The 26,877-nt window shown below is 38.1% G+C and overlaps 1 protein-coding gene across 2 annotated transcripts in view; it reads left to right on the forward strand.

Annotated features, from left to right (window-relative positions):
* Positions 1 to 26,877, forward strand: part of DECR1 (2,4-dienoyl-CoA reductase 1) — a 79,501-nt gene that overhangs the window by 41,729 nt on the left and 10,895 nt on the right. For both annotated transcript variants that reach the window (XM_068526005.1, XM_068526006.1), the window contains exon 6: positions 24,582 to 24,681. In XM_068526005.1, coding sequence (XP_068382106.1) covers positions 24,582 to 24,681 — 100 coding nt within the window. The remainder of the gene's footprint in view (positions 1 to 24,581; positions 24,682 to 26,877) is intronic.

Consider the following 26,877-nt stretch of genomic DNA (forward strand, 5'->3'; position numbering starts at 1 on the left):
CTATGCCCTTAGAATTTTCATATACATTTTATAATTAATTCAACAATTTAAAAAAATGCCTCCTGGAATTTTAACCAGGCTTGTTTTAAATCTACAGGTTATATTGGGGAGACTTGATATTTTGACAATATCAAGTCTTTCCATCCATTAGCATATGTCTTTCCATTTTATAAAGTTTGATTTCTGTTAGCAGTGTTTTGCTCTTTACATTGTATAGGTCTTATATCAGTTTTGTTAAATTTCTCCCAAGGTATTTTATATTTTTTGATGCTATTGCAAAAGGGCATTATTTTCTAAATTCTATTTTCTAACTGTTTTCTTCTACTATTTAGAAATACAGTGGATTCATTTCTATACATTCCTTAAAATTTTCTATATTGTTAATAATGTTGCTGAAAAAAAAAGATGATTTTTATATCTTTCTTTCCAACATGTCTGTGTGCCCTTGCTTTTCTTGCCTTATTTTACTCTCTGGGACCTCTAGTACAATGTTGAATAGCAGTGGTGAAAGCAAATGTCCTTGTTTGTTCCTGATATCAAAAACAAATCAAATACATTTCCTCCTGATATCAGTTTTTTCTTTTTTAAAAATCATGAATAGGTATTGAATTTGTCAAGTCTTCTTTCTATATTTATTGAGATATCCATGTTTTTAACCTGTTAATATGGTGAATTACACTGATTAATTTTTGAATTTTAAAGCCAACATTGCATTCCTGGGCTAAACTCTACTTGAGTAGAGTTTAAAAAAACTCAAAAAAAAACCTTTTTTTTTTTAAAATCTTTATTGGAATATAATTGCTTTACAATGGTGTGTTATTTTCTGCTTTATAACAAAGTGAATCAGCTATACATATACATGTATCCCCATATCTCCTCCTCTTGTGTCTCCCTCCCACCCCTCTAGGTGGTTACAAAGCACCGAGCTGATCTCCCTATGCTATGCAGCTGCTTCCCACTAGCTATCTATTTTACATTTGGTAGTATATATATGTCCATGCCACTCTCTCACTTCGTCCCAGCTTACCCTTCCCCCCTTGCCATGTCCTCAAGTCCATTCTCCACATCGGCGTCCTTATTCCTGTCCTGCCCTTAGGTTCTTCAAAACCTTTTTTTTTTTTTTTTTTTGGTTCCGTATATATGTGTTAGCATATGGTATTTCTTTTTCTCTTTCTGACTTACTTCACTCTGTATGACAGACTCTAGGTCCATCTACCTTACTACAAATAACTCAATTTCATTTCTTTTTATGGCCGAGTAATATTCCACTGTATATATGTGCCATATCTTCTTTATCTACTCATCTGTCGATGGACAGTTAGGTTGCTTCCATGTCCTGGCTATAGTAAACAGAGCTGCAGTGAACATTGTGGTACATGACTCTTTTTGAATTTTGGTTTTCTCACGGTATATACCCAGTAGTGGGCTTGCTGGGTTGTATGGTAGTTCTATTTTTAATTTTATAAGGAACCTCCATACTGTTCTCCATAGTGGCTGTATCAATTTACATTCCCACCAACAGTGCAAGAGGGTTCCCTTTTCTCCACACCCTCTCCAGCATTTATTGTTTGTAGATTTTTTGATTATAGCCATTCTGACTGGTGTGAGGTGATACCTCATTGTAGTTTTGATTTGCATTTCTCTAATGATTAGTGATGTTGAGCATCCTTTCATGTGTTTGTTGGCAATCTGTATGTCTTCTTTGGGGAAATGTCTATTTAGGTCTTCTGCCCGTTTTTGGATTGGGTTGTTTGTTTATTTGAAATTGAGCTGCATGAGCTGCTTGTATATTTTGGAGATTAATCCTTTGTCAGTTGCTTCATTTGCAAATATTTTCTCCCATTCTGAGGGTTGTCTTTTCGTCTTGTTTATGGTTTTCATTGCTGTGCAAAAGCTTTTAAGTTTCATTAGGTCCCATTTGTTTACTTTTATTTTTATTGTGATTTCTCTAGGAGGTGGGTCAAAAAGGATCTTGCTGTGATTTATGTCATAGAGGGTTCTGCCTATAATTTCCTCTAAGAGTTTGATAGTGTCTGGCCTTACATTTAGGTCTTTAGTCTATCTTGAGTTTATTTTTGTGTATGGTGTTAGGGAGTGTTCTAATTTCATTCTTTTACATGTAGCTGTCCAGTTTTCCCAGCACCACTTATTGAAGAGGCTCTCTTTTTTCCATTGTATATTCTTGCCTCCTTTATCAAAAATAAGGTGACCATATTTCTGTGAGTTTATCTCTGGGCTTTCTATCCTGTTCCATTTATCTATATTTCTGTTTTTGTGCCAGTACCAAACTGTCTTGATTACTGTAGCTTTGTAGTATAGTCTGAAGTCCAGGAGCCTGATTCCTCCAGCTCTGTTTTTCTTTCTCAAGATTGCTTTGGCTGTTCGGGGCCTTTTGTGTTTCCATGCAAATTGTGAAATTTTTTGTTCTAGTTCTGTGAAAAATGCCATTGGTAGTTGGATAAGGATTGCATTGAATCTGTAGATTGCTTTGGGTAGTATAGTCATTTTCACAATGTTGATTCTTCCAATCCAAGAACATGGTATATCTCTGCATCTGTTTGTATCATATTTAATTTCTTTCATCAGTGTCTTATACTTTTCTGCATACAGGTCTTTTGTCTCCTTAGGTGGGTTTATTCCTAGGTATTTTATTCTTTTTGTTGCAGTGGTAATTGGGAATGTTTCCTTAATTTGTCTTTCAGATTTTTCATCGTTAGTGTATAGGAATGCAAGAGATTTCTGTGCATTAATTTTGTATCTTGCTACTTTACCAAATTCATTGATTAGCTCTAGTACTTTTCTGGTAGCATCTTTAGGATTCTCTATGTATATTATCATGTCATCTGCAGACAGTGACAGCTTTACTTCTTTTCTGATTTGGATTCCCTTTATTTCTTTTCCTTCTCTGATTGCTGTGGCTAAAACTTCCAAAACTATGTTGAATAATAGTGGTGGGAGTGGACATCCTTGTCTTGTTCCTGATCTTAGTGGAAATGGTTTCACTTTTTCACCACTGAGAATGATGTTGGCTGTGGGTTTGTCATATATGGCCTTTATTATGTTGAGGTAAGTTCCCTCTATGCCTACTTTCTGGAGGGTTTTTATCATAAATGGGTGTTGAATTCTGTTGAAACCTTTTTCTGCATCTATTGAGATGATCATATGGTTTTTCTCCTTCAGCTTGTTAATATGGTATATCACATTGATTGATTTGCGTGTATGGAAGTATCCTTGCATTCCTGGGATATACCCCACTTGATCATGGTGTATGATCCTTTTAATGTGTTGTTGGATTCCGTTTGCTAGTATTTTGTTGAAGATTTGTGCATCTATGTTCATCAGTGATATTGGCCTGTAGTTTTCCTTCCTTGTGACATCTTTTGTCTGCTTTTGGTATCAGGGTGATGGTGGCCTCGTGGAATGAGTTTGATAGTGTTCCTCCCTCTGCTATATTTTGGAAGAGTTTGAGAAGGATAGATGTTAGCTCTTCTCTAAATGTTTGATAGAATTTGCCTGTGAAGCCATCTGGTCCTGGGCTTTTGTTTGTTGGAAGATTTTAAATCACAGTCACAATTTCAGTGCTTGTGATTGGTCTGTTTATATTTTCTATTTTTTTCCTGGTTCAGTCTCGGAAGGTTGTGCTTTTCTTAGAAATTGTCCATTTCTTCCACGTTGTCCATTTTATTGGCATATGCTTGCTTGTACTAATCTCTCATGATCCTTTGTATTTCTGAGGTGTCAGTGGTTACTTCTCCTTTTTCATTTCTAATTCTATTGATTTGAGTCTTCTCCCTTTTTCTCTTGTTGAGTCTGGCTAATGGTTTATCAATTTTGTTTTTCTTCTCAAAGAACCAGCTTTTAGTTTTATTGATCTTTGCTATTGTTTCCTTCATTTCTTTCTGATATGATCTTTATGATTTATTTCCTTCTGCTAACTTTGGGGTTTTTTTGTTCTTCTTTCTCTAATTGCTTTAGGTGTAAGGTTAGGTTGTTTATTTTAGATTTCTTTTGTTTCTTGAGGTAGGATTGTACTGCTATAAAGTTCCCTCTTAGAACTGCATTTGCTACATCCTATAGGTTTTGGGTCATCATGTTTTAATTGTCATTTGTTTCTAGGTATTTTTTGATTTCCCCTTTGATTTCTTCAGTGGTGTCTTAGTTATTAAATAGTGTATTGTTTAGCCTCCATGTGTTTGTATTTTTTACAGATTTTTTCCCTTAATTGATATCTAGACTCATTGCGTTGTGGTCAGAAAAGATACTTGATACGATTTCAATTTTCTTAAATTTATCAAGGCTTGATTTGTGACCCAAGATATGGTCTATCCTGGAGAATGTTCCATAAGCACTTGAGAAGAGTGTGTATTCTGTTGTTTCTGGATGGAATGTCCTATAATAAATCAATTAAGTCCTATAAGTATTAATTATGTCCATATTGTTTAATGTATCATTTAAAGCTTGTGTCTCCTTATTTTCATTTTGGATGATCTGTCCATTGGTGAAAGTGGGGTGTTAAAGTCCCTTACTATGTTTCTGTTATTGTTGATTTCCCCTTTTTTGGCTGTTAGCATTTGCATTATGCATCCTATGTTGGGTGCATAAATATTTACAATTGTTATATCTTCTCTTGGATTGATCTCTTGATCATTATGTAATGTCCTTCTTTGTCTCTTGTAATAGTCTTTATTTTAGTGTCTGTTTTGTCTGATATGAGAATTGCTACTCCAGCTTTCTTTTGACTTCCATTTGCATGGAATTTCTTTTTCCATCCCCTCACTTTCAGTCTGTATGTGTCCCTAGGTCTGAAGTGGGTCTCCTGTAGACAGCATATATACAGGTCTTGTTATTGTATCCATTCAGCCAGTCTATGTCTTTTGGTTGGAGGATTTAATCCATTTACATTTAAGGTAGTTATCGATATGTATGTTCCTATTAACATTTTCTGAATTGTTTTGGGTTTGTTGTTGTAAGTCTTTTCCTTCTCTTGTGTTTCCTGCCTAGAGAAGTTCCTTTAACATTTGTTATAAAGCTGGTTTGGTGGTGCTGAATTCTCTTAGCTTTTGCATATCTGCAAAAGTTTTAATTTCTCATTCTGAATCTGAATGAGAACTTTGCTGGGTAGAGTAATCTTGGTTGTAGATTTTTCTCTTTCATCACTTTAAATATGTCCTGCCAGTCCCTCTGTCTTGCAGAGTTTCTGCTGAAAGATCAGCTGTTAACCTTACGGGGATTCCCTTGTATGTTATTTGTTGTTTTTCCCTTGCTGCTTTTAATATTTTTTCTTTTTATTTAATTTTTAATAGTTTGATTAATATGTGTCTTGGCGTGTTTCTCCTTAGATTTATCCTGTATGGGACTCTCTGCGCTTCCTGGACTTGTTTATTTCCTTTCCTATTTTAGGGATGTTTTCAACTATAATCTCTTCAAATATTTTCTCAGTCCCTTTCTTTTTCTCTTCTTCTTCTGGGACCCCTATAATTCAAATATTCATACGTTTAATGTTTTCCCAGAAATCTCTAAGACTGTCCTCAGTTCTTTTCATTCTTTTTTCTTTATTCTGCTCTGCAGGAGTTAGTTCCACTATTTTATCTTCCAGGTCACTTATCCGTTCTTCTGCCTCGGTTATGCTGCTATTGAGTCCTTCTAGAGAATTTTTATTTTCATTCATTTTGTTGTTCATCCTTGTTATTTGCTCTTTAGTTCTTCTAGGTCCTTGTTAAACGTTTCTTGTATTTTCTCCATTCTATTTCCAAGATTTTAGATCATCTTTACTATCATTACTCTGAATTCTTTTTCGGGTAGACTGCCTATTTCCTCTTCATTTGTTTGGTCTGGTGGGTTTTTACCTTGCTCCTTCATCTGCTGTGTGTTTCTCTGTCTTCTCATTTTGCTTAACTTCCTGTGTTTGGGGTCTCCTTTTCACAGGCTGCAGGTTCATAGTTTCCATTGTTTTTGGTATCTGCCCCCAGTGGGTGAGGTTGGTTCAGTGGGTTATGTAGGCTTCCTGGTGGAGGGGACACTAGTGCCTGTGTTCTGGGGGATGAAGCTGGATCTTGTCTTTCTGGTGGGCAGGACCGTGTCTGGTGGTGTGTTTTGAGGTGTCTGTGACCTTATTATGATTTTAGGCAGCCTCTCTGCTAATGGGTGGGGTTGTGTTCCTGTCTTGCTAGTTGTCTGGCATAGGGTGTCCAGCACCGGAGCTTGCTGGTTGTTGAGTGGAGCTGGGTCTTAGTGTTGAGATGAAGATCTCTGGGAGAGCTTTTGCCTTTTGATATTACATGGAGCCAGGAGGTCTCTGTTGGACCAATGTCCTGAACTCGGCTCTCCCACCTCAGAGGCACAGGCCTGACTCCCACTCGGAGCACCAACACCTTGTCAGCCACGTGGCTCAGAAGAAAAGGGAGAAAAAAAGAAAGAAAGAAAGAAACAGGTACATGGGGAGTTTTTGCCTTTTGGGAAGTGTGAGGTCTTCTGTCAGCGTTCAGTAGGTGTTCTGTAGGAGTTGTTCCACATGTAGATGTATTTCTGATGTATTTGTGGGGAGGAAGGTGATCTCCATTTCATACTCCTCCTCCATCTTGAACGTCTCCTGGATTTGTTTTCTTAAGGCCTCACTTACTACTCTGTCAGTCTTCAGCCCTACTTTGCCAATAGATGATGTGTTGGTTACAGCCCTGTCTTTTGAAATTGGTATTATATTTAAACTAAATTCAACAAATGCCTCTTGTGCCACTGTGAAAGACATATTAAATAAGTGTTCAACATAGTATGATACCCTTCACACTTGGTTGTTTTTCAGAATTTTAAATTACTTAACATTTGAGTAAGAATATTGACCACATATCCACTATTGTTTTTTTAAAAAATATATTTGTTTGGATTCTATTTAAAGAGAATAATTTTTCTTAAATTTTACTTTTTTTGTGTGTGTGAGTGTATTAATTGACAAAATATGTGACAGCCTACCCAGATATTTTACTTGATTTTGGACTATCTTTGATCATTGAGTCACATAGATTTCTTTATACCAGGAAGCTAGAATTTCTTCCACATAAGACCACATATGAGAAATCTGTAGTGATTACTGCAACTTGTATAATTATTAAATACAGATATAAGAGGCAATAGATGTTAGAATACTGAACAGTATTATTTATAAGGAAATGCTCTAATTTTAACTAAATTTTCTTCCTTCTTGTCTCCCTCACTCCCTCTCCTTCCCTCCCTCTCCCCTCCTTCCTTACTTCCTTTCTTCTTACTTTTTTAAAACACCTAACATTTATCAAGTGCTTATTCTATATCAGGTTTTGTTCTAAGTGTTAAATATTTATGAGCTCATTTAATACTTGTAATGACTCTGGAAGGTAAGTGCTGTTTTTAGTTATGGGTAGAAACTGAGGGGCAGAATTAGTCTTTTTTAATATATTGGTAGATGTTTTTAATTCACACTTTTACAGATGAGAAAATATGGTTTATTAAATAAGAAATGTTAATTATCACTTAAAATTAAAATTAAAGTTAAAATTGATGATTGGCATATTTTTTTTTTTATTGTCAGAAGTGGTCCAGGGCTTCCCTGGTGGCGCAGTGGTTGAGAATCCGCCTGCCAATGCAGGGGACACGGGTTTGATCCCTGGTCCGGGAAGATCCCACATGCCGCAGAGCAACTAAGCCCGTGCGCCACAATTACTGAGCCTGTGCTCTAGAACCATGGGGCCACAACTACTGAGCCTGCGAACCACAACTACTGAGCCCGCATGACACAACTACTGAAGCCCACATGCCTAGAGCCCGTGCTCTGCAATAAGAGAAGCCACCACAATGAGAAGCCCACTCACTGCAATGAAGACCCAACGCAGCCAAAAATAAATAAATAAAATAAATAAATTCATTAAATAAAAAAAAAAGACGTGGTCCAGTAGGAAAAAAGAAGGAACAGTAGTTTAATTGAACTCATTGTCACCTAGTTTATACCTGATACTTAGATGGTGAGTCTTGATATTTTGACCACTACTCAGCTTTCTCATCTGTAAAAAAGATTGGATAATCAACTACTACTGCAATATTTAGTAAGCAAACAAGGTATTAGATACAAAATTTTGTGAAAAACATAAATTGCTTCAAAAATATTCATGTGCTTCTTCATGTATGTGAATGAACATATGGTAGCTTAGATAATTTAAAGAAATAGGTAGAATTAATTTTCAGAGATGCAGGGTATCTAAGAGTACAGAATAGTCAGAAGCAGCCCAAGGAAGCTTGAATCATATGGACTGTGTCAGGGAAAGACAAGGAGTGAAAGGTTACTCTATAGTCAGATCAATCATGAACAATGAAGGGGAAATAGAAAGTAGTTAAGAAATGTCTGTAAAGGAAATCATGGATAGGATCAGTGTCATTGGAAGTATGCCTGAGATGATCTTACCAGCAGCCTGAGAATATCTTACCAGCGGCCTTGTGCTAGAGGAAGAGAAGAGTAAATGCAAATAATGCACCAACCGAAGAAAGTAAAAAAGGAAAGATCCTTTTAATCAATAGTTATGAAGAAACAGTTGAAGGCTTTGAACTTAGTAAAATACTTTATGCTATTCTTGCAATTGAGTTAAAACAAATTATCAGAAAACACAAGGTTTTTAACTATCTTGCTGTTCTAGACACAATGTGTGAACTGTAAACACAGAAATAAATTTTATAGCATTCTTATTTTCAATCCATTGATATTGAACTCAGCCAGTTACTTTTCCCTCATCATTCATTATTCAGTGAACCTCAGCCTGTCCAACCTCTCATCCTTCTGTAATCACCCTTTGTTTGGCTGCTCTTTTACGTAGACTCTGACAGAATCATTTTTCCTTAAGCCATATAGAATTGTCATGCCCAGCTTTAGTTCCACACCTCAATGAATGATGTCCTATTCAAAAGCTCTAATACAACTTTAGCATTTAAAAACATGCTGCACATTGTTATTGTTCCATGTTGCAAGTCTCCTTTTCTCATCTATCAAAATTGGAAATGCTATTACCCATCAGTATGCAATACTTCTGCCCCACCTGCAAACCCTTTCCACCCTTACTCCATTCTTCTCCCCACCAGTTCCTAACTCATCACTAAGCACAAAGGTGATGCTTTGTTTATGGAATGAAACATTTGTGAGACCCACAAAAAAAAGACGCATTGAGGGCATGTTTAACACTACTTTCAATTATGTCCTTCAGCTTTACTGTTAGGGGAAAAGAAGATGATAAGCCATTTGACAAAATCAACTGATAAGGAGGCAAATGCACCTTGTTTCAGAAGAAGGAAGAATAGAGCAGGCATAGGATGAGGCTTTTCTTATTTGTCAGTAGTGTGAGTGCAAGTTGTATGCTGTTTAGGTTTTAAAGTATAGAAGAACCATATGGGTACATTTCTGTGTATTGCATCTAGGCCTTCCTTAGAACAGTGGGTGCATTTTAAGAATGTTTAAAAACACATTCTTAGTAATGAGTTGGCATTTATTAAGGCAGTGTTAATATCCTTTTAAAATCACTTTTTGCTAGAGTTACTAATTTGATACAACATTTCTACCTCATTTATTAAATTTTCTTATAGCAACTGTGTACCTTACTTTGATGTTTTGTGAAGATAATATAAAGGTAAGGTGATTTGGAAATTTTGGAAAGGAATCTTTTTTTTTCTTTTTAACTATATAACTGGAAATTTCTTCGAGAGGAAATTTTATAAGAGTGTAGGCTCTGGATCAAACTGCCTGGTTCTAGTCCTGATGATACCACTTATTAGTAGTGTGAACTTGGGAAAACTACCTCTCTGTGCCTCAGTCTCTTTTGTAAATAGGAAGATAAAGATAGAACCTTCCTCCTAGGATTGCTGTGATGATTAAGTGAGCTAGTGCCTGTAAAGTGTTAAGAATAGTACCTGGCTCAGACTACTGCTCAATAGTATTAGCTATTAAAGAAAATGTTAGATTCCTCCAAGATAAGTGTATTTTTACCACCTGTTTTACAAGGGGACCATAAAGTATCTGAATGTGAGGTTATGTCCCTATGTCCCATAGTTAAAATAGACTAGAAAAACCGGAGCTCTGATACCACTTATTGTAATTAAACTTTTAAGTTTCAATCTATAAGAAGGATGTATTTATGTTAAATGTTCAAATGAGATGTCTTCACTTAGTAGATAATATTCTTTTAAAAAGAGTTATTCTATTTGTTTTTAAGTTATATGATCATCCTGTGAATAACTTTTAGAGTGTTGATGACTTTTAGATTTAAACTCAATAGATGCTCTTATCAAAAAGTGGCTGAGAGATAGTGTCCTCTGTGCCTTCATCAAAAAGAGAAGTGAAGAGTTTTCTCTTCATGTTATGATTGTCAGGAAGATTAATTGCTGGCAATAACAGTAGAAGAGTTAAACCTGCAAACAATAGTTCACCTGTGTGCTTAGGAAGTACAAGGAGTTCAGGCTTACTTACATGTAGTATGTAATGCCTGGAGAGGCAAAGATGAGGCTAAGGGGTGTGGACTTTACCCCCTGGAATTGGGTAAAGATAAACTGAAGGATCTTAACAAGAGATATATTCAGAGTGGAGATTGAAACATGATTAATGACTGAGGGGAGGGCCCAATGAGGAGAAGTGTTGAAAAAGAAAGAAGAGAGAACCAATGAAGGAATGTTCTAGTCTCAGGAGATGTGAATCAGAAACATAGGTGGAGAAGCTTACTCTGGATACTGAAAGAGTTGATAAATGATGTTGAGGGCCCTGGTGAAATTGTAGGTGCATCTTTCCAATGGCATTTACCCACAGTTTGGAACAGTTTTGAAACTCCCTCCTTATAAGAGTGGAGAAGCCCATTCTGGTATTGAGAGCTGCAGGGTGGATGTTTGAGAGAGTGTGTGGCTAGGAATTGAGTGCCTGATTCATGTAATAGTCTAGGCTGTAAATAGAAAAGTTAGACTAGGAGGGAACTATAAGCCTAAAGAATATGGGAGATAAAGCACCCAGAATTTATAATGAGGTCTCAAAGAGCGCATGTAGTATGAGGATGTGAAAGATCTGGAAGGACAGAATACAGAGAGTAACACATTGCAGTCAGTATTTTGGAATGATGACAAAGTTCAGGTTGTGGCTAAATTGGGGTAGCACCGAAGGTCATGGAGCTGTAAGATTTATGATCTTGTCCACCTGAACGTTGAAGTCTTCCAGATTGTTGAGAGAAGTTTGCTTTGAGATGTGGATACAGATATTTTTGTAGGTTTAAGGCCAGGAGTCAAATTTTAATGAAAATGGCAGAGTAGTTGGGAAGTCAAAGTTAACATCAATTGAAGTTACAAATGGTGGTTAAAGAGCTGGATATTATCATTTTCAAAATGGGACTTTTTGCATGAGGGTAAAAGAGTAATAGGTAGAATCGGTAACAATGATTAATTAGTGAATAATCTGTAGAATGTAACGACATTTGCTGGAAACTCCCTATTTTCCTTCTTACAGTAATAAATCTGGGGCCCAGAACAGGGAAGTGATTTGCCCAAGGTCACACAGTTATAGAGCTAGTAAATAGTAGAATCAATGTTTGAGTCAGGTGTCTTTAAACTACAGTATTCCATCTCTACTGGACATTGGAACTAAAATTTTTTATTTTAATTTTCAAAATTTGTATTTAAACCAGATTTTAGAGCTTTTAAGTCTTTTTTTGAAACTGGCACATAATCTTACACGTTTTATCCTTTTTAATAGTGTGATTTTTAGTGTTTCTTTGTAACTACTTTTTTCCATTTTGAAGTAGTTAAGGATGGGCTAGCATAATATTTATTTTATTTATTGCTCCCTTTCTCTATTTTCTTAACTTCGCTAACATAGATTCTATTTTTGTGGTCAGCACTGGGATGTTAGAAACTTGCCATTTACAAACCTCTTCCATAGGTAATTCTAATTTAAATGATTAGTCTTCCTACGAAAAGAAAAAATATATCTGTGACTGACCCTGGGAATCTGGGAATTCTTTACTTTGAGCTATTAGCACCACTGTTCATTTTTTGAAATCCAGCTGTTAATTGTTTATGCAGCATTCATCCTATTGGAACAGTGCAATTTCAAATGTTTGCCTCTTTTTTACACTCGGGTAATTAAAAGCAGCAGTATCTCATTCTAAGCAGTGGGCTACCCACATCTTAAAATCTAGAGAGAAAGAGAAGAGGATGATAGCTTTCATTTCCAGTGTCTCAATTACATAATAATGGCTTAACTCCTCCTTTCCCACACCTCAAGAAACATTTCTGTTAAATCTGAATGGGAAGATAGAGCACATTATATTGGAACATTGGCATTACATAAGTAATTGTTACTTTTTTTTTTTTTAAACATCTTTATTGAAGTATAATTGCCTTACAATGGTGTGTTAGCTTCTGCTTTATAACAAAGTGAATCAGTTATACAATATGTTCCCATTTCTCTTCCCTCTTGCATCTCCCTCCCTCCCACCCTCCCCATCCCACCCCTCTAGGTGGTCACAAAGCACCGAGCTGATCTCCCTGTGCTATGCGGCTGCTTCCCACTAGTTATCTATTTTACATTTGGTAGTGTATATATGTCCATGACACTCTCTTACCCTGTCACATCTCACCCCACCCCCTCCCCATATCCTCAAGTCCATTCTCTAGTAGGTCTGTGTCTTTATTCCCGTCTTGACACTAGGTTCTTCATGGCCTTTTTTTTTTTTTTTTTTTTTCCTTAGATTCCGTATATATGTGTTAGCATACTGTATTTGTTTTTCTCTTTCTGTCTTACTTCACTCTGTATGACAGACTCTAACTCCATCCACCTCATTACAAATACCTCCATTTCATTTCTTTTTATGGCTGAGTAATATTCCATTGTATATATGTGCCACATCTTCTTTATCCATTCATCTGTCGATGGACATTTAGGTTGCTTCCATGTCCTGGCTATTGTAAATAGAGCTGCAATGAACATTTTGGTACATGACTCTTTTTGACCTATGGTTTTCTCAGGGTATATGCCCAGTAGTGGGATTGCTGGGTCGTATGGTAGTTCTATTTGTAGTTTTTTAAGGAATCTCCATACTGTTCTCCATAGTGGCTGTATCAATTTACATTCCCACCAACAGTGCAAGAGTGTTCCCTTTCCTCCACACCCTCTCCAGCATTTATTGTTTCTAGATTTTTTGATGATGGCCATTCTGACAGGTGTGAGATGATATCTCATTGTAGTTTTGATTTGCATTTCTCTAATGATTAATGATGTTGAGCATTCTTTCATGTGTCTGTAGGCCATCTGTATATCTTCTTTGGAGAAATGTCTATTTAGGTCTTCTGCCCATTTTTGGATTGGGTTGTTGGTTTTTTTGTTATTGAGCTGCATGAGCTGCTTGTAAATCTTGGAGATTAATCCTTTGTCAGTTGCTTCATTTGCAAATATTTTCTCCCATTCTGATGGTTGTATTTTGGTCTTGTTTATGGTTTCCTTTGCTGTGCAAAAGCTTTTAAGTTTCATTAGGTCCCATTTGTTTATTTGTGTTCTTATTTCCATTTCTCTGGGAGCTGGGTCAAAAAGAATCTTGCTGTGATGTATGTCATAGAGTGTTCTGCCTATGTTTTCCTCTAAGAGTTTGATAGTGTCTGCCCTTACACTTAGGTCTTTAATCCATTTTGAGTTTATTTTTGTGCATGGTGTCAGGGAGTGTTCTAATTTCATACTTTTACATGTACCTGTCCAATTTTCCCAGCACCACTTATTGAAGAGGCTGTCTTTTCTCCACTGTATATTCTTGCCTCCTTTATCAAAGATAAGGTGACCATATGTGTGTGGGTTTATCTCCGGGCTTTCTATCCTGTTCCATTGATCTATATTTCTGTTTTTGTGCCAGTACCAAACTATCTTGATTACTGAAGCTTTGTAATATAGTCTGAAGTCAGGAAGCCTGATTCCCCCAGCTCCATTTTTCGTTCTCAAGATTGCTTTGGCTATTCGGGGTCTTTTGTGTTTCCATACAAATTGTGAAATTTTTTGTTCTAGTTCTGTGAAAAATGCCAGTGGTAGTTTGATAGGGATTGCATTGAATCTGTAGATTGCTTTGGGTAGTAGAGTCATTTTCACAATGTTGATTCTTCCAATCCAGGAACATGGTATATCTCTCCATCTATTTGTATCATCTTTAATTTCTTTCATCAGTGTCTTATAATTTTCTGCATACAGGTCTTTTGTCTCCTTAGGTAGGTTTATTCCTAGATATTTTATTCTTTTTGTTGCAATGGTAAATGGGAGTGTTTTCTTAATTTCACTTTCAGATTTTTCGTCATTAGTGTATAGAAATGCAAGAGATTTCTGTGCATTTATTTTGTATCCTGCTACTTTACCAAATTCATTGATTAGCTCTAGGAGTTTTCTGGTAGCACCTTTAGGATTCTCTATGTATAGTATCATGTCATCTGCAAATAGTGACAGCTTTCCTTCTTCTTTTCCGATTTGGATTCCTTTTATTTCTTTGTCTTCTCTGATTGCTGTGGCTAACACTTCCAAAACTATGTTGAATAATAGTGGTGAGAGTGGGCAACCTTGTCTTGTTCCTGATCTTAGTGGAAATGGTTTCAGTTTTTCACCATTGAGGATAATGTTGGCTGTGGGTTTGTCATATATGGCCTTTATTATGTTGAGGAAAGTTCCCTCTATGCCTACTTTCTGCAGGGCTTTTATCATAAATGGGTGTTGAATTTTGTCGAAAGCTTTCTCTGCATCTATTGAGATGATCATATGGTTTTTCTCCTTCAATTTGTTAATATAGTGTATCACATTGATTGATTTGCGTATATTGAAGAATCCTTGCATTCCTGGGGTAAACCCCACTTGATCATGGTGTATGATCCTTTTAATGTGCTGTTGGATTCTGTTTGCTAGTATTTTGTTGAGGATTTTTGCATCTATGTTCATCAGTGATATTGGCCTGTAGTTTTCTTTCTTTGTGACATCTTTGTCTGGTTTTGGTATCAGGGTGATGGTGGCCTCGTAGAATGAGTTTGGGAGTGTTCCTCCCTCTGCAATATTTTGGAAGAGTTTGAGAAGGATAGGTGTTAGCTCGTCTCTAAATGTTTGATAGAATTCACCTGTGAAGCCATCTGGTCCTGGGCTTTTGTTTGTTGGAAGGTTTTTAATCACAGTTTCAATTTCAGTGCTTGTGATTGGTCTGTTCATATTTTCTATTTCTTCCTGGTTCAGTCTCGGCAGTTTGTGCATTTCTAAGAATCTGTCCATTTCTTCCATGTTGTCCATTTTATTGGCATAGAGTTGCTTGTAGTAATCTCTCATGATCTTTTGTATTTCTGCAGTGTCAGTGGTTACTTCTCCTTTTTCATTTCTAATTCTATTGATCTGAGTCTTCTCCCTTTTTCTCTTGATGAGTCTGGCTAATGGTTTATCAATTTTGTTTATCTTCTCAAAGAACCAGCTTTTAGTTTCATTGATTTTTGCTATTGTTTCCTTCATTTCTTTTTCATTTATTTCTGACCTGATCTTTATAATTTCTTTCCTTCTGCTGGCTTTGGGGTTTTTTTGTTCTTCTTTCTCTAATTGCTTCAGGTGCAAGGTTAGGTTGTTTATTCGAGATGTTTCCTGTTTCTTGAGGTAGGCTTGTATTGCTGTAAACTTCCCTCTTAGCACTGCTTTTGCTGCGTCCCATAGGTTTTGGGTCGTCGTATCTCCATTGTCATTTGTTTCTAGGTATTTTTTGATTTCCCCTTTGATTTCTTCAGTAATCACTTCGTTATTAAGTAGTGTATTGTGTAGCCTCCATGTGTTTGTATTTTTTACAGATCTTTTCCTGTAATTGATATCTAGTCTCATAGCGTTGTGGTCGGAAAAGATACTTGATACGATTTCAATTTTCTTAAATTTACCAAGACTTGATTTATGACCCAAGATATGATCTATCCTGGAGAATGTTCCATGAGCACTTGAGAAAAATGTGTATTCTGTTGTTTTTGGGTAGAATGTCCTATAAATATCAATTAAGTCCATCTTGTTTAATGTATCATTTAAAGCTTGTGTTTCCTTATTTATTTTCATTTTGGATGATCTGTCCATTGGTGAAAGTGGGGTGTTAAAGTCCCCTACTATGATTGTGTTGCTGTCGAGTTCCCCTTTTATGGCTGTTAGTATTTGCCTTATGTATTGAGGTGCTCCTATGTTGGGTGCATAAATATTTACAATTGTTATAGCTTCCTCTTGGATCGATCCCTTGATCATTATATAGTGTCCTTCTTTGTCTCTTGTAATAGTCTTTATTTTAAAGTCTATTTTGTCTGATATGAGAATTGCTACTCCAGCTTTTTTTGATTTCCATTTGCATGGAATATCTTTTTCCATCCCCTCACTTTCAGTCTGTATGTGTCTCTAGGTCTGAAGTGGGTCTCTTGTAGACAGCATATATATGGGTCTTGTTTTTGTATCCGTTCAGCCAGCCTGTGTCTTTTGGTGGGAGCATTTAATCCATTTACATTCAAGGTAATTATCGATATGTATGTTCCTATTCCCATTTTCTTAAATGTTTTGGGTTTGTTATTGTAGGTGTTTTCCTTCTCTTGTGTTTCTTGCCTAGAGAAGTTCCTTTAGCATTTGTTGTAAAGCTGGTTTGCTGGTGCTGAACTCTCTCAGCTTTTGCTTGTCTGTAAAGGTTTTAATTTCTCCATCGAATCTGAATGAGATCCTTGCTGGGTAGAGTAATCTTGGTTGTAGGTTTTTCTCCTTCATCACTTTAAGTATATCCTGCCACTCCCTTCTGGCTTGCAGAGTTTCTGCTGAAAGATCAGATGTTAACCTTATGGGGATTCCCTTGTGTGTTATTTGTTTTTTTTCCCTTGCTGCCTTTAATATGTTTTCCTTATATTTAATTTTTGACAGTTTGATTAATATGTGTCTTGGCGTGTTTCTCCTTGGGTTTATCCTGTATGGGACTCTCTGTACTTCCAGAACTTGATTAACTTTTTCCTTTCCCATATTAGGGAAGTTTTCAACTATAATCTCTTCAAATATTTTCTCAGTCCCTTTCTTTTTCTCTTCCTCTTCTGGGACCCCTATAATTCGAATGTTGGTGCGTTTAATGTTGTCCCAGAGGTCTCTGAGACTGTCCTCAGTTCTTTTCATTCTTTTTTCTTTATCCTGCTCTGTAGTAGTTATTTCCACCATTTTATCTTCCAGGTCACTTATCCTTTCTTCTGCCTCAGTTATTCTGCTATTGATCCCATCTAGAGTATTTTTAATTTCATTTATTGTGTTTTTCATCAATGCTTGGTTCCTCTTTAGTTCTTCTACGTCCTTGTTAAATGTTTCTTGCATTTTGTCTATTCTATTTCCAAGATTTTGGATCATCCTTACTATCATTATTCTGAATTCTTTTTCAGGTAGACTACCTATTTCCTCTTCATTTGTTAAGTCTAGTGTGCTTTGACCCTGCTCCTTCATCTGCTGTGTGTTTTTCTGTCGTCTCATTTTGCTTATCTTACTGTGTTTGGGGTCTCCTTTTCACAGACTGCAGGTTTGTAGTTCCCGTTGTTTTTGGTATCTGTCCCCAGTGGCTAAGGTTGGTTCAGTGGGTTGTGTAGGCTTCCTGGTGTAGGGAACTAGTGCCTGAGCTCTGGTGGATGAGGCTGGATCTTGTCTTTCTGGTGGGCACATCCACGTCTGGTGGTGTATTTTGGGGTGTCTGTGGCCTTATTATGATTTTAGGCAGCCTCTCTGCTAATGGATGGGGCTGTGTTCCTGTCTTGCTAGTTGTTTGGCATAGGGTGTTCAGCACTGTAGCTTGCTGGTCATTGAGTGATGCTGGGTCTTGATGTTGAGATGGAGATCTCTGAGAGATTTTTACCGTTTGGTATTACGTGGAGCTGGGAGGTCTCTTGTGGACCAGTGTCCTGAAGTTGGCTCTCCCACCTCAGAGGCACGGCCCTGATGCCTGGCTGGAGCACCAAGAGCCTTTCGTCCACACGGCTCAGAGTAAAAGGGAGAAAAAATAGAAAGAAAGAAAGAAAGAGGCTATAATATAGTGAAGTAAAATAAAGCTATTGTAAAGCAAAGCTATACAGACAAAATCTCACCCAGAAGCATATACATATACACTCACAAAAAAAAAGGAACAGGGGAAAAATTAATATATCCTGCTCCCAAAGTCCACCTCCTGAATTTGGGATGATTCGTTGTCTATTCAGGTATTCAACAGATGCAGGCACATCAAGTTGTTTGTGGAGTTTTAATCCGCTTCTTCTGAGGCTGCTGGGAGAGATTTCCCCTTCTCTTCCCTGTTCACACAGCTCCTGGGGTTCAGCTTTGGATTTGGACCCGCCTCTTCGTGTAGGTCGCCTGAGGGCGTCTATTCCCCGCCCAGACAGAACGGGGTTAAAGGAGCAGCTGCTTCAGGGGCGCTGGCTCACTCAGGCCGTGGGGAGGGAGGGGTACGGAGGAGGCGGGGCGAGCCTGCGGCAGCAGAGGCCGGCGTGACGTTGCACCAGCCTGAGGCGCGCAGTGCTTTCTCCCGGGGAATTTGTCCGGGGATCACGGGACCCTGGCAGTGGCGGGCTGCACCGGCTCCCGGGAGGGGCGGTGTGGAGAGTGACCTGTGCTCACACGCAGGCTTTTTGGAGGCGGCAGCAGCAGCCCCAGCGTCTCACGCCCGTCTCTGGGGTCCGCGCTGATCGCCGCGGCTCGCGCCCTTCTCTGGAGTTCGTTTAGGCGGCGCTCTGAATCCCCTCTCCTTGCGCGCCACGAAACAAAGAGGCAAGAAAAAGTCTCTTGCCTCTTCGGCAGCTGCAGACCTTTTCCCGGTCTCCCTCCCAGCCAGCTGTGGTGCGCTAACCCCTTCAGGCTGTGTTCACGCCGCCAGCCCCAGTCCTCTCCCTGCGATCCGACCGAAGCCGAGCCTCAGCTCCCAGCCCCGCCTGCCCCGGCGGGTGAGCAGACAAGCCTCTCGGGCTGGTGAGCGCTGCTCGGCGCCGAGCCTCTGTGCGGGAGTCTCTCCGTTTTTTTCCTGTGTGCCCCTGTTGCTCTGGGATCCGCGCTGTTAGCTGCGGCTCGCGCCCGTCTCTGAAGTTTGTTTAGGCGGCGCTCTCAATCCCCTCTCCTCGCGCACCAGGAAACAAAGAGGGAAGAAAAAGTCTCTTGCCTCTTCGGCAGCTGCAGACTTTTTCTCGGACTCCCTCCCGGCTAGCTGTGGTGCACTAACCCCTTCAGGCTGTGTTCACGCTGCCAATCCCGGTCCTCGACCGAAGCCCGAGCCTCAGCTCCCAGCCCCCGCCCGCCCCGGCGGGGGAGCAGACAAGCCTCTCGGGCTGGTGAGTGCTGGTCGGCACCGCTCCTCCGTGCGGGAGCCTCTCCGCTTTGCCCTCCGCACCCCTGTGGCTGCGCTCTCCTCCGTGGCTCCGAAGCTTCCCCCCTCTGCCACCCGCAGTCTCTGCCCACGAAGGGGCTTCCTAGTGCATGGAAATCTTTCCTCCTTCACAGCTCCCTCCCACTGGTGCAGGTGCCGTCCCTATTCTTTTGTCTCTGTTATTTCTTTTTTCTTTTGCCCTACCCAAGTACGGGGGGAGTTTCTTGCCTTTTTGGAGGTCGGACGTTTTCTGCCAGCGTTCAGTGGGTGTTCTGTAGGAGCAGTTCCACGTGTAGATGTATTTCTACTGTATCTGTGGGAAGGAAGGTGATCTCCGCGTCTTACTCTTCCGCCATCTTCTCTCAATTGTCACTTTTAAAAGTAGTTTTTATAATTTTGTTGTAAGATGATGCAGTTAGCATCTGTTGTCAGTGTACTGTAATGGTGTACACTAAAGTTCTACATCCCTCTTCTTTCACAGGGTGAATTTGGAAACAAAGTAATTTTCAGAGATCTGAAAGACTGAGCTTGATATATTAGAAAAAGTTACCATAATGCCTAACATAACTATTCTTATTTCTCATGTCCTTAAAATGGTACTCCTTTCCCTTCTTCCACTCCCAATGTTTTCCGGGTTGTGCTAAGTTTTGTTTCTACTCTGGAGTGTGTGGAGGGAAAGAGAAACAAAATAGTCAAGGAGAAAAAAAACTTATCTGAATATTCTTTAAATTATTTTCCTTGTAGTCCTTCAAACTTGTAGTCTTAAATTTCTTAAAGTATCTACTGTTTCATAAATTATATATATATAGTTTGATTCATTTGCTAATATTAACTTACAGTATTTTCAGTGTTGTGGCTAAGTAAGAAGTAGAAAATCACTGATTTTTCAGGAGCTAAAGATTATTATTTTAAACTTTCATGCAGTCAATTTACTGAGAACCCACTATGTCCCAGGCAATGTTGATTACTGTGTTTGTCGTGTAGTTTTATACTGTCAATTATTTTCAAAAGGAATTTAGAGAACAAGAAAAAATGTTATATATTTACTGACAAATTTATTCAATACCATTTCTGACATCCATCATTTCATCTGAATATCTGAATTTCTATTTAATATCATTTTCATTTTATCTGAAGAACTTTCTTCCATATTTCATGTAGTGCAGGTCTGCTGTCTGTGAATTCTTTCAGCTTTTCTTTGTCAGAAAGTATCACCTTCATTTTTGAAAGGTATTTTCTCTGTGCAAAGGCTTCAGGGTTGACAGGTTTTTTTTTTTCTTTCAGCACCTTGAAGATACCATTCCATTGTTCTCTAGTTAACATTGTTTCTAATAATGTCAGTGAATATTTTTATCTTTGTTCCTTTATTTTTTTCCTCCTCTGGTTGCTATTACGGTTTTCTCTATATCTCTTTGAGTGATTGGTTGTGATATGCCCTGGTATGGTTTTCTTTGTATTTATACTGCTTGGGATTTGTTTAGCTTCTTGCCTCTACAGGTTATAGTTTTTACCAAATATGAAACATTTTCGGTATTTATTTCCCCAAGTGATTTTTCTGTCTCTTTCTTCTGGGACTCCAATTATACATATGTTAGCATGCTAGATACTTCCACAGCTCATTGTGGCTCTCCTTTATTTTTTCCCTCAATTTTTATCCCCTCTTTGTCCTTTATTTTGCATGGTTGATATTTGCTGTGTCTTCAGGAGCATGGATCTTTTCTTCTGCAACTGAGGCCATTTATTTAATTTTTCATTTCAGATATTTTATGTTTTAGCTTTAGAAGTTCTATTTGGTTTTTTTTTTTTATATTTCTAATTATACTCATGTTTTCCTTGAAATCTTTAGCATACTTACAATATCCTTTTTTCTACTGTCTTTTTTAAAAACATTGAAGTATAGTTGATTTACAATATTATATTAGTTTCAGGTGTACAGCATAGTGATTCAATATTTTTATAGATTATACTCCATTTAAAGTTATTACAAAATAATGGCTGTATTTTCCTGTGCTGTACAATATATCCTTGTTGCTTATTTTATACATAGTAGTTTGTGTCTCTTAGTCCGATACCCCTATCTCACCCCTTCCCCCTTTCCTCTCCTCAGTGGTAACCACTTGTTTGTTCTCTATATCCGTGAGTCTGTTTCTATTTTGTTATATACATTCATTTATTTTATTTTTTATTTTCCACGTATAAGTGATAACATACAGCATTTACCTAAGCATAATACTCTTTAGGTCCATGCACATGTTGCAGATGTCAACATTTCATTCTTTTTTATGGCTGAATAATATTCCATTGTGTATATATATACCACATTTTCTTTATCCATTCATCTGTTGATGGGCACTTAGATTGCTTCCATATCTTGGCAATTGTAAGTAATGCTGCTATGAACATTGTGGTGTATGTATCTTTTTTTTTTTTTTTTAAGAAATGTCTTTCTCTTTTTTTTTTTTTTTAAAGATTTATTTATTGACTGATTGATTGATTGCTATGTTGGGTCTTCGTTTCTGCGCGAGGGCTCCCTCTAGCTGCAGCAAGCGGGGGCCACTCTTCATCGCGGTGTGCAGGCCTCTCACCGTCGCTGCCTCTCTTGCTGCGGAGCACAGGCTCCAGACACGCAGGCCCAGCAGTTGTGGCTCACGGGCCCAGCCGCTCCGCGGCACGCGGGATCCTCCCAGACCAGGGCTCGAACCCGTGTCCCCTGCATCAGCAGGCAGACTCTCAACCACTGCGCCACCAGGGAAGCCCCTATGTATCTTCTTGAATTAGTATATTCTTTTTCTTCAGATACATACCCAGCAGTGGAATTGCTGGATCATATGGTAGTTCTATTTTTAGTTTTTGTTTTTTTTTTTTTAAAGTTGTTTTTTTATAGCTACATTATTTATTTATTTATTTATTTATTTTATTTTTTTAGCTGTGTTGGGTCTTCGTCTCGTGCGAGGGCCTTCTCTAGTTGCGGCAAGCGGGGGCCACTCTTCATCATGGTGCAGGGACCACTCTTCATTGCGGTGCGCGGGCCTCTCACTATCGCAGCCCCTCCCGTTGTGGGGCACAGGCTCCAGACGCGCAGGCTCAGCAGTTGTGGCTCACGGGCCCAGTTGCTCCGCGGCATGTGGGATCTTCCCAGACCAGGGCTCAAACCCGTGTCCCCTGCATTAGCAGGCAGATTCTCAACCACTGCGCCACCAGGGAAGCCCTATTTTTAGTTTTTTGAGGACTCTTCATACTGTTTTCCATAGTGGATGCCTCAATTTACAATCCCATCAAGAGTGTACTAGGGTTCCCTTTTCTGCACATCCTCGCCAACACTTGTTATTTGTAAACTTTTTGGTGATAACCATTCTGACATGTGTGAGGTGATATCTCATTGTGGTTTTGATTTACATGTCTCTGATGATTAGCATTGTTGAGCATATTTTCGTGTGTCTGCTGGCCATCTGTATATCTTCTTTGGAAATATGTCTATTCAGGTCTTTGCCCATTTTTTAATTGGGCTGTTTGTTTTTTTGATATTGAGTTGTATGAGCTGTTTACATATTTTGAATATTAACCCCTTATTGGCCATCTTATTTGCCAGTATTTTCTCCCATTCAGTAGGTTTTTACATTTCATCCATGGTTTTCTTCATTGTACAAAAGCTTTTAAGTTTAATTAGTTCCCATTTGTTAATTTTTGCTTTTATTCTTTTGTCTTAGGAGACACATCCAAAAAAATATTGCTGTGGTTTATGTCAAAGTGTGTTCTGCCTATATTCTCTCCTAGGAATTTTATGGTTTTAGGTCTTTTTAGGTCTTTGATTCATTTTGAGTTTATTTTTGTATATGGTGTGAGGAAATGTTCTAATCTTATTCTTTTACATGTAGCTGTCCAGTGTACAATATCATTTGAAAGGTCTTCATCTGCTGATTCTATCTTCTGTGTCATTTCTGAGAGTCTTTCTATTATCTGATTTTTCTCCTGGTTGTTTCTGTGTCTTTTTATGTGTAGTAATTTTTGGTTGCATGCTGTGTTGTTGTTGTTGTTGTGTGTGTGTGTGTGTGTGTGTGTGTGTGGTGTCCACATATGTGTATGCATTTTAATTTCCCTTTGAATTAAAAACTTGTGGACCAGCTTGATCAGTTCAGTGTTCATTTTTAAGTTTTATTTGGGTGAGTCTCGGGTAGACTTTACTTTTGGGCTAATTTAACCCTCCTATTAATGCACAGCCCTTCTGAACTTTCCACTGAAAGCCCTGGATAGTCAACAAAGCTGCTCAGACTCACTTATCTCCCAGCCCTATGTGTACTCTGGGAATTGTTCAGCTTATGGTTCCCAGGCAGTTGTTCTTTGCCTCGCCTTATGGAATCTTACCCTAAACATGTACAGCTTGGTGTTTGGCCAGAGACTCAAGGATACACTGTGCAGATTTATGGGGCTCTATCTTTACATACTTTTCTCTTTGGGGGAACTCTCCTCACAAACTGCAACTTCCTCAGTCTCTCTAAACTCTGATCTGTCTCCTCAACTCAGTGATAATGCCTTATTTGGCTATTTTCCTACTCCTTGTGCCACAGTCTATATGACATATGTATATAGTATAATATAGAGTATGTAATATAGAATATATAGTATGTATATATATGTAGTATATAGTACATACTATCGTATATGTACAGTACCTTTAGGCAAAATCTGATCTTAGGGCTCATTTCATTTGTTTTTCTTCTCTCAGGAATTGCCATCTTTCCCTGCCTGCTAAACAGTGTCTGAAAAGAGTGGTATCATATATTTGATACAGTTTCTTTGTGTTTACAGGAGGAGGACAAATCCATGATGCTGGAGGCAGAAGTCCCTGCTAATTTAGTTTTGGTTCTGATTTATTCTTATAAATGGGTGCTTAGTTAATGGAAATCCTGTCCAGTTGATTATGCAGGGTATAATAGGGCCATACCTTTGAGATTTGAGCCTTGGTATTGACTCACCTGGTATAGAATTTTAATTAAGCACAGACTGGACCATACTGAATGGCAGCAAGATTACTAGCAAAGATGTAGCAATTTTATTAGATTACTCTTTCATTAATTTAGCATTAGTGAAGTTTTGAAAAATTTTTCAGTTTTTGTTATACCCTCTTGAATTAGATCCCATTATTATAAATAATGTTTTTCTGATGTGAATTGATTTAGCTGTATTGTTAATTACTGTATCATTTTAAAATGTCAGGAGCATCGTTTCTTGCTATTACAACCATCTATGCTGAGACTGGGTCAGGTTTTGTAGTACCAAGTGCTTCTGCCAAAGCAGGAGTGGAGGCCATGAGCAAGTGAGTACTACTGTGTTAATCCTGTCACTGAAGATAAATAATGTGCTTTGGTAGCTTGTGTAACTAAATTCCTGCTTTCTAGTCTCTTTCCAGAGAAAAATAAAACAAAGACTAATTTGGATTCACCAGGAGACATTCTATTTCATGAATAGGTCCTATTTGTCTACAGCAGCACTGTCCAATAGAATTTTCTGCAATGATCGAACTGTTCTGTAAATCTGCAGTATCCAATAGCTATATGTGGCCATTGAACCCTTGCATTCTGGCTACTGTGACTGAGAAACTAAATTTTATTTAATTTTAATTACTTATCCAGTATGACTGTGTATTATAAAGTATGAGAAAAGGGCTGATAGGAACTCAGACTACTGTATCCATGTATCTTTACTAGTGCCCCCTCTGACCTCTCTTAAACATACCTTCATCCTTTTATTGTACCTACTATACACGATTAATAGAACTAACATAGACAGTGACCACTTGTCAGCTCTTTTGGCCTTTTCTCAGCAGCATATGATTGCTTTTTGAATCTGTTCCCCACTGGCCTTTTCCACTGTCTTAGTTGTAATGTAAGGTCTTATCATTGCTTGTCTTGCTTATTGTAATAACCCCATAATATGTTTCTCTGTTACCAGTTTCTTTTCTCTTTATTTTTTATTCACATTCCCACCAGACTCACCTTACTAAAAATGTATATCTGCTTATTATAATGCCTAGCTAAAACCTTAGATCATTTTTCTATTACTCTTTGGAATAAAAGCCAAAAGTCAATATGGTATTCTAAACAGACTTGTCCCTGGCCTTTCTTTATTCATTGACTTATTTGATAAATATTTATTGTGTATCTTTTGTGTACATGGGATAAAGGGATATGATAGTGATGGAAATAGAACAGTCCTCATTCTCACCTGAACTTGCATTCTTTTACCATTATTCCTGTGCTTTTAATCACCATCATTCCTGTGCTCTATATTTTCTTAAACACACCACGCATTTTCATATCTCTATGCCTGGGTTATGCTGTTGTTGGAATTTGCTGTGATATTTTGCCTCTCTTCAGGGTGCTTGTATCACCTCCTCTGGGATATTTTCTTTCATTCCTCTAGAAGAGAATTAACCATTCTCTACTCTTTGCACCCTTAAAACTTTGTTTATTCCAATCTAGTGAGAAGACTAACACATTAATAAATGCCATCCAGTGTTGTAGATTCTAAAATGAAGGGGCACAGAGAAGGGCATTGTAGACTATTTTTAACATATCATTAAAGCTATATGACTTCCCCACTAGAATGTGTGTTCTGTGGGAGAAGAAAGCATATCTTATTCATATTTGTATACTCATTGCTCAGCAAGATCTGGTACATAGCTGGTGCTCAGTGCTTGCAGAACTACATAATTGTTCTCTTTTTCGAGTAGTCTCAAGGTTCTTTTTAACATTTAAACCACTAATACACATTTGTTTGAGATACAAGGAAGTCATACTTTACTCAGCAGTTTAGTTTGAATAGAGATAATTACCATTTTTGGGTTTTTTTTTTTTAAGGTCAAATGGTATTGGAAATAAGGGATTTGAACTTGACTATTTTGGCACCATTTGTACAATATTTGTTTTGTCGAGATCTTTGACTCTTGTTAGAGGTTTCAATTTCATGTCTTTTAAAGACTATGATCCTGTGCTGCTTTTTTGGTTTTACTGCATAGTGAATTGCACATAACAGATGCTCAATAAATGTGTACCTTCCTCCCCAGCCTGTGTTCCCATCAGCCCTCTTTCATATTTTATAGTACACAATCATACCAGATAAGGTCTTGTAGGTCCCTGAATACTGCATGTTGTTTATGCCTTTGTCCTTTACTCACACTGGCCCATATGCCTGGGCTGTCTTCTTTTCTCCACCCTACCTTCTAATATCTCCCATCCTCTTCTCCTTTCCCCCTTACTCCCACAAAAAACTCCTAATCCTTCTTCAAGTGTCAGCTCAATTATCACCTCCTGAGGGAAGCCTTCCATGTACTCAGGAAGGCATAGGTACTTCTTCCTTTAAGTAGCCTTGGCACATATTACACAATTTCCAGGGTAGTAGTATCTAGTTCATTATACAACTAAAGTGACCTCTCTTGAGAGAGGGACTATCTCCTGAAAGCAGGGCTGCCTTTCTTTATTTGAGGGTATTGGCATATAGTAAGCTCACAATA

This window comes from Eschrichtius robustus, chromosome 17, assembly GCF_028021215.1.
Source record: "Eschrichtius robustus isolate mEscRob2 chromosome 17, mEscRob2.pri, whole genome shotgun sequence".
NCBI lineage: Eukaryota > Metazoa > Chordata > Mammalia > Artiodactyla > Eschrichtiidae > Eschrichtius > Eschrichtius robustus.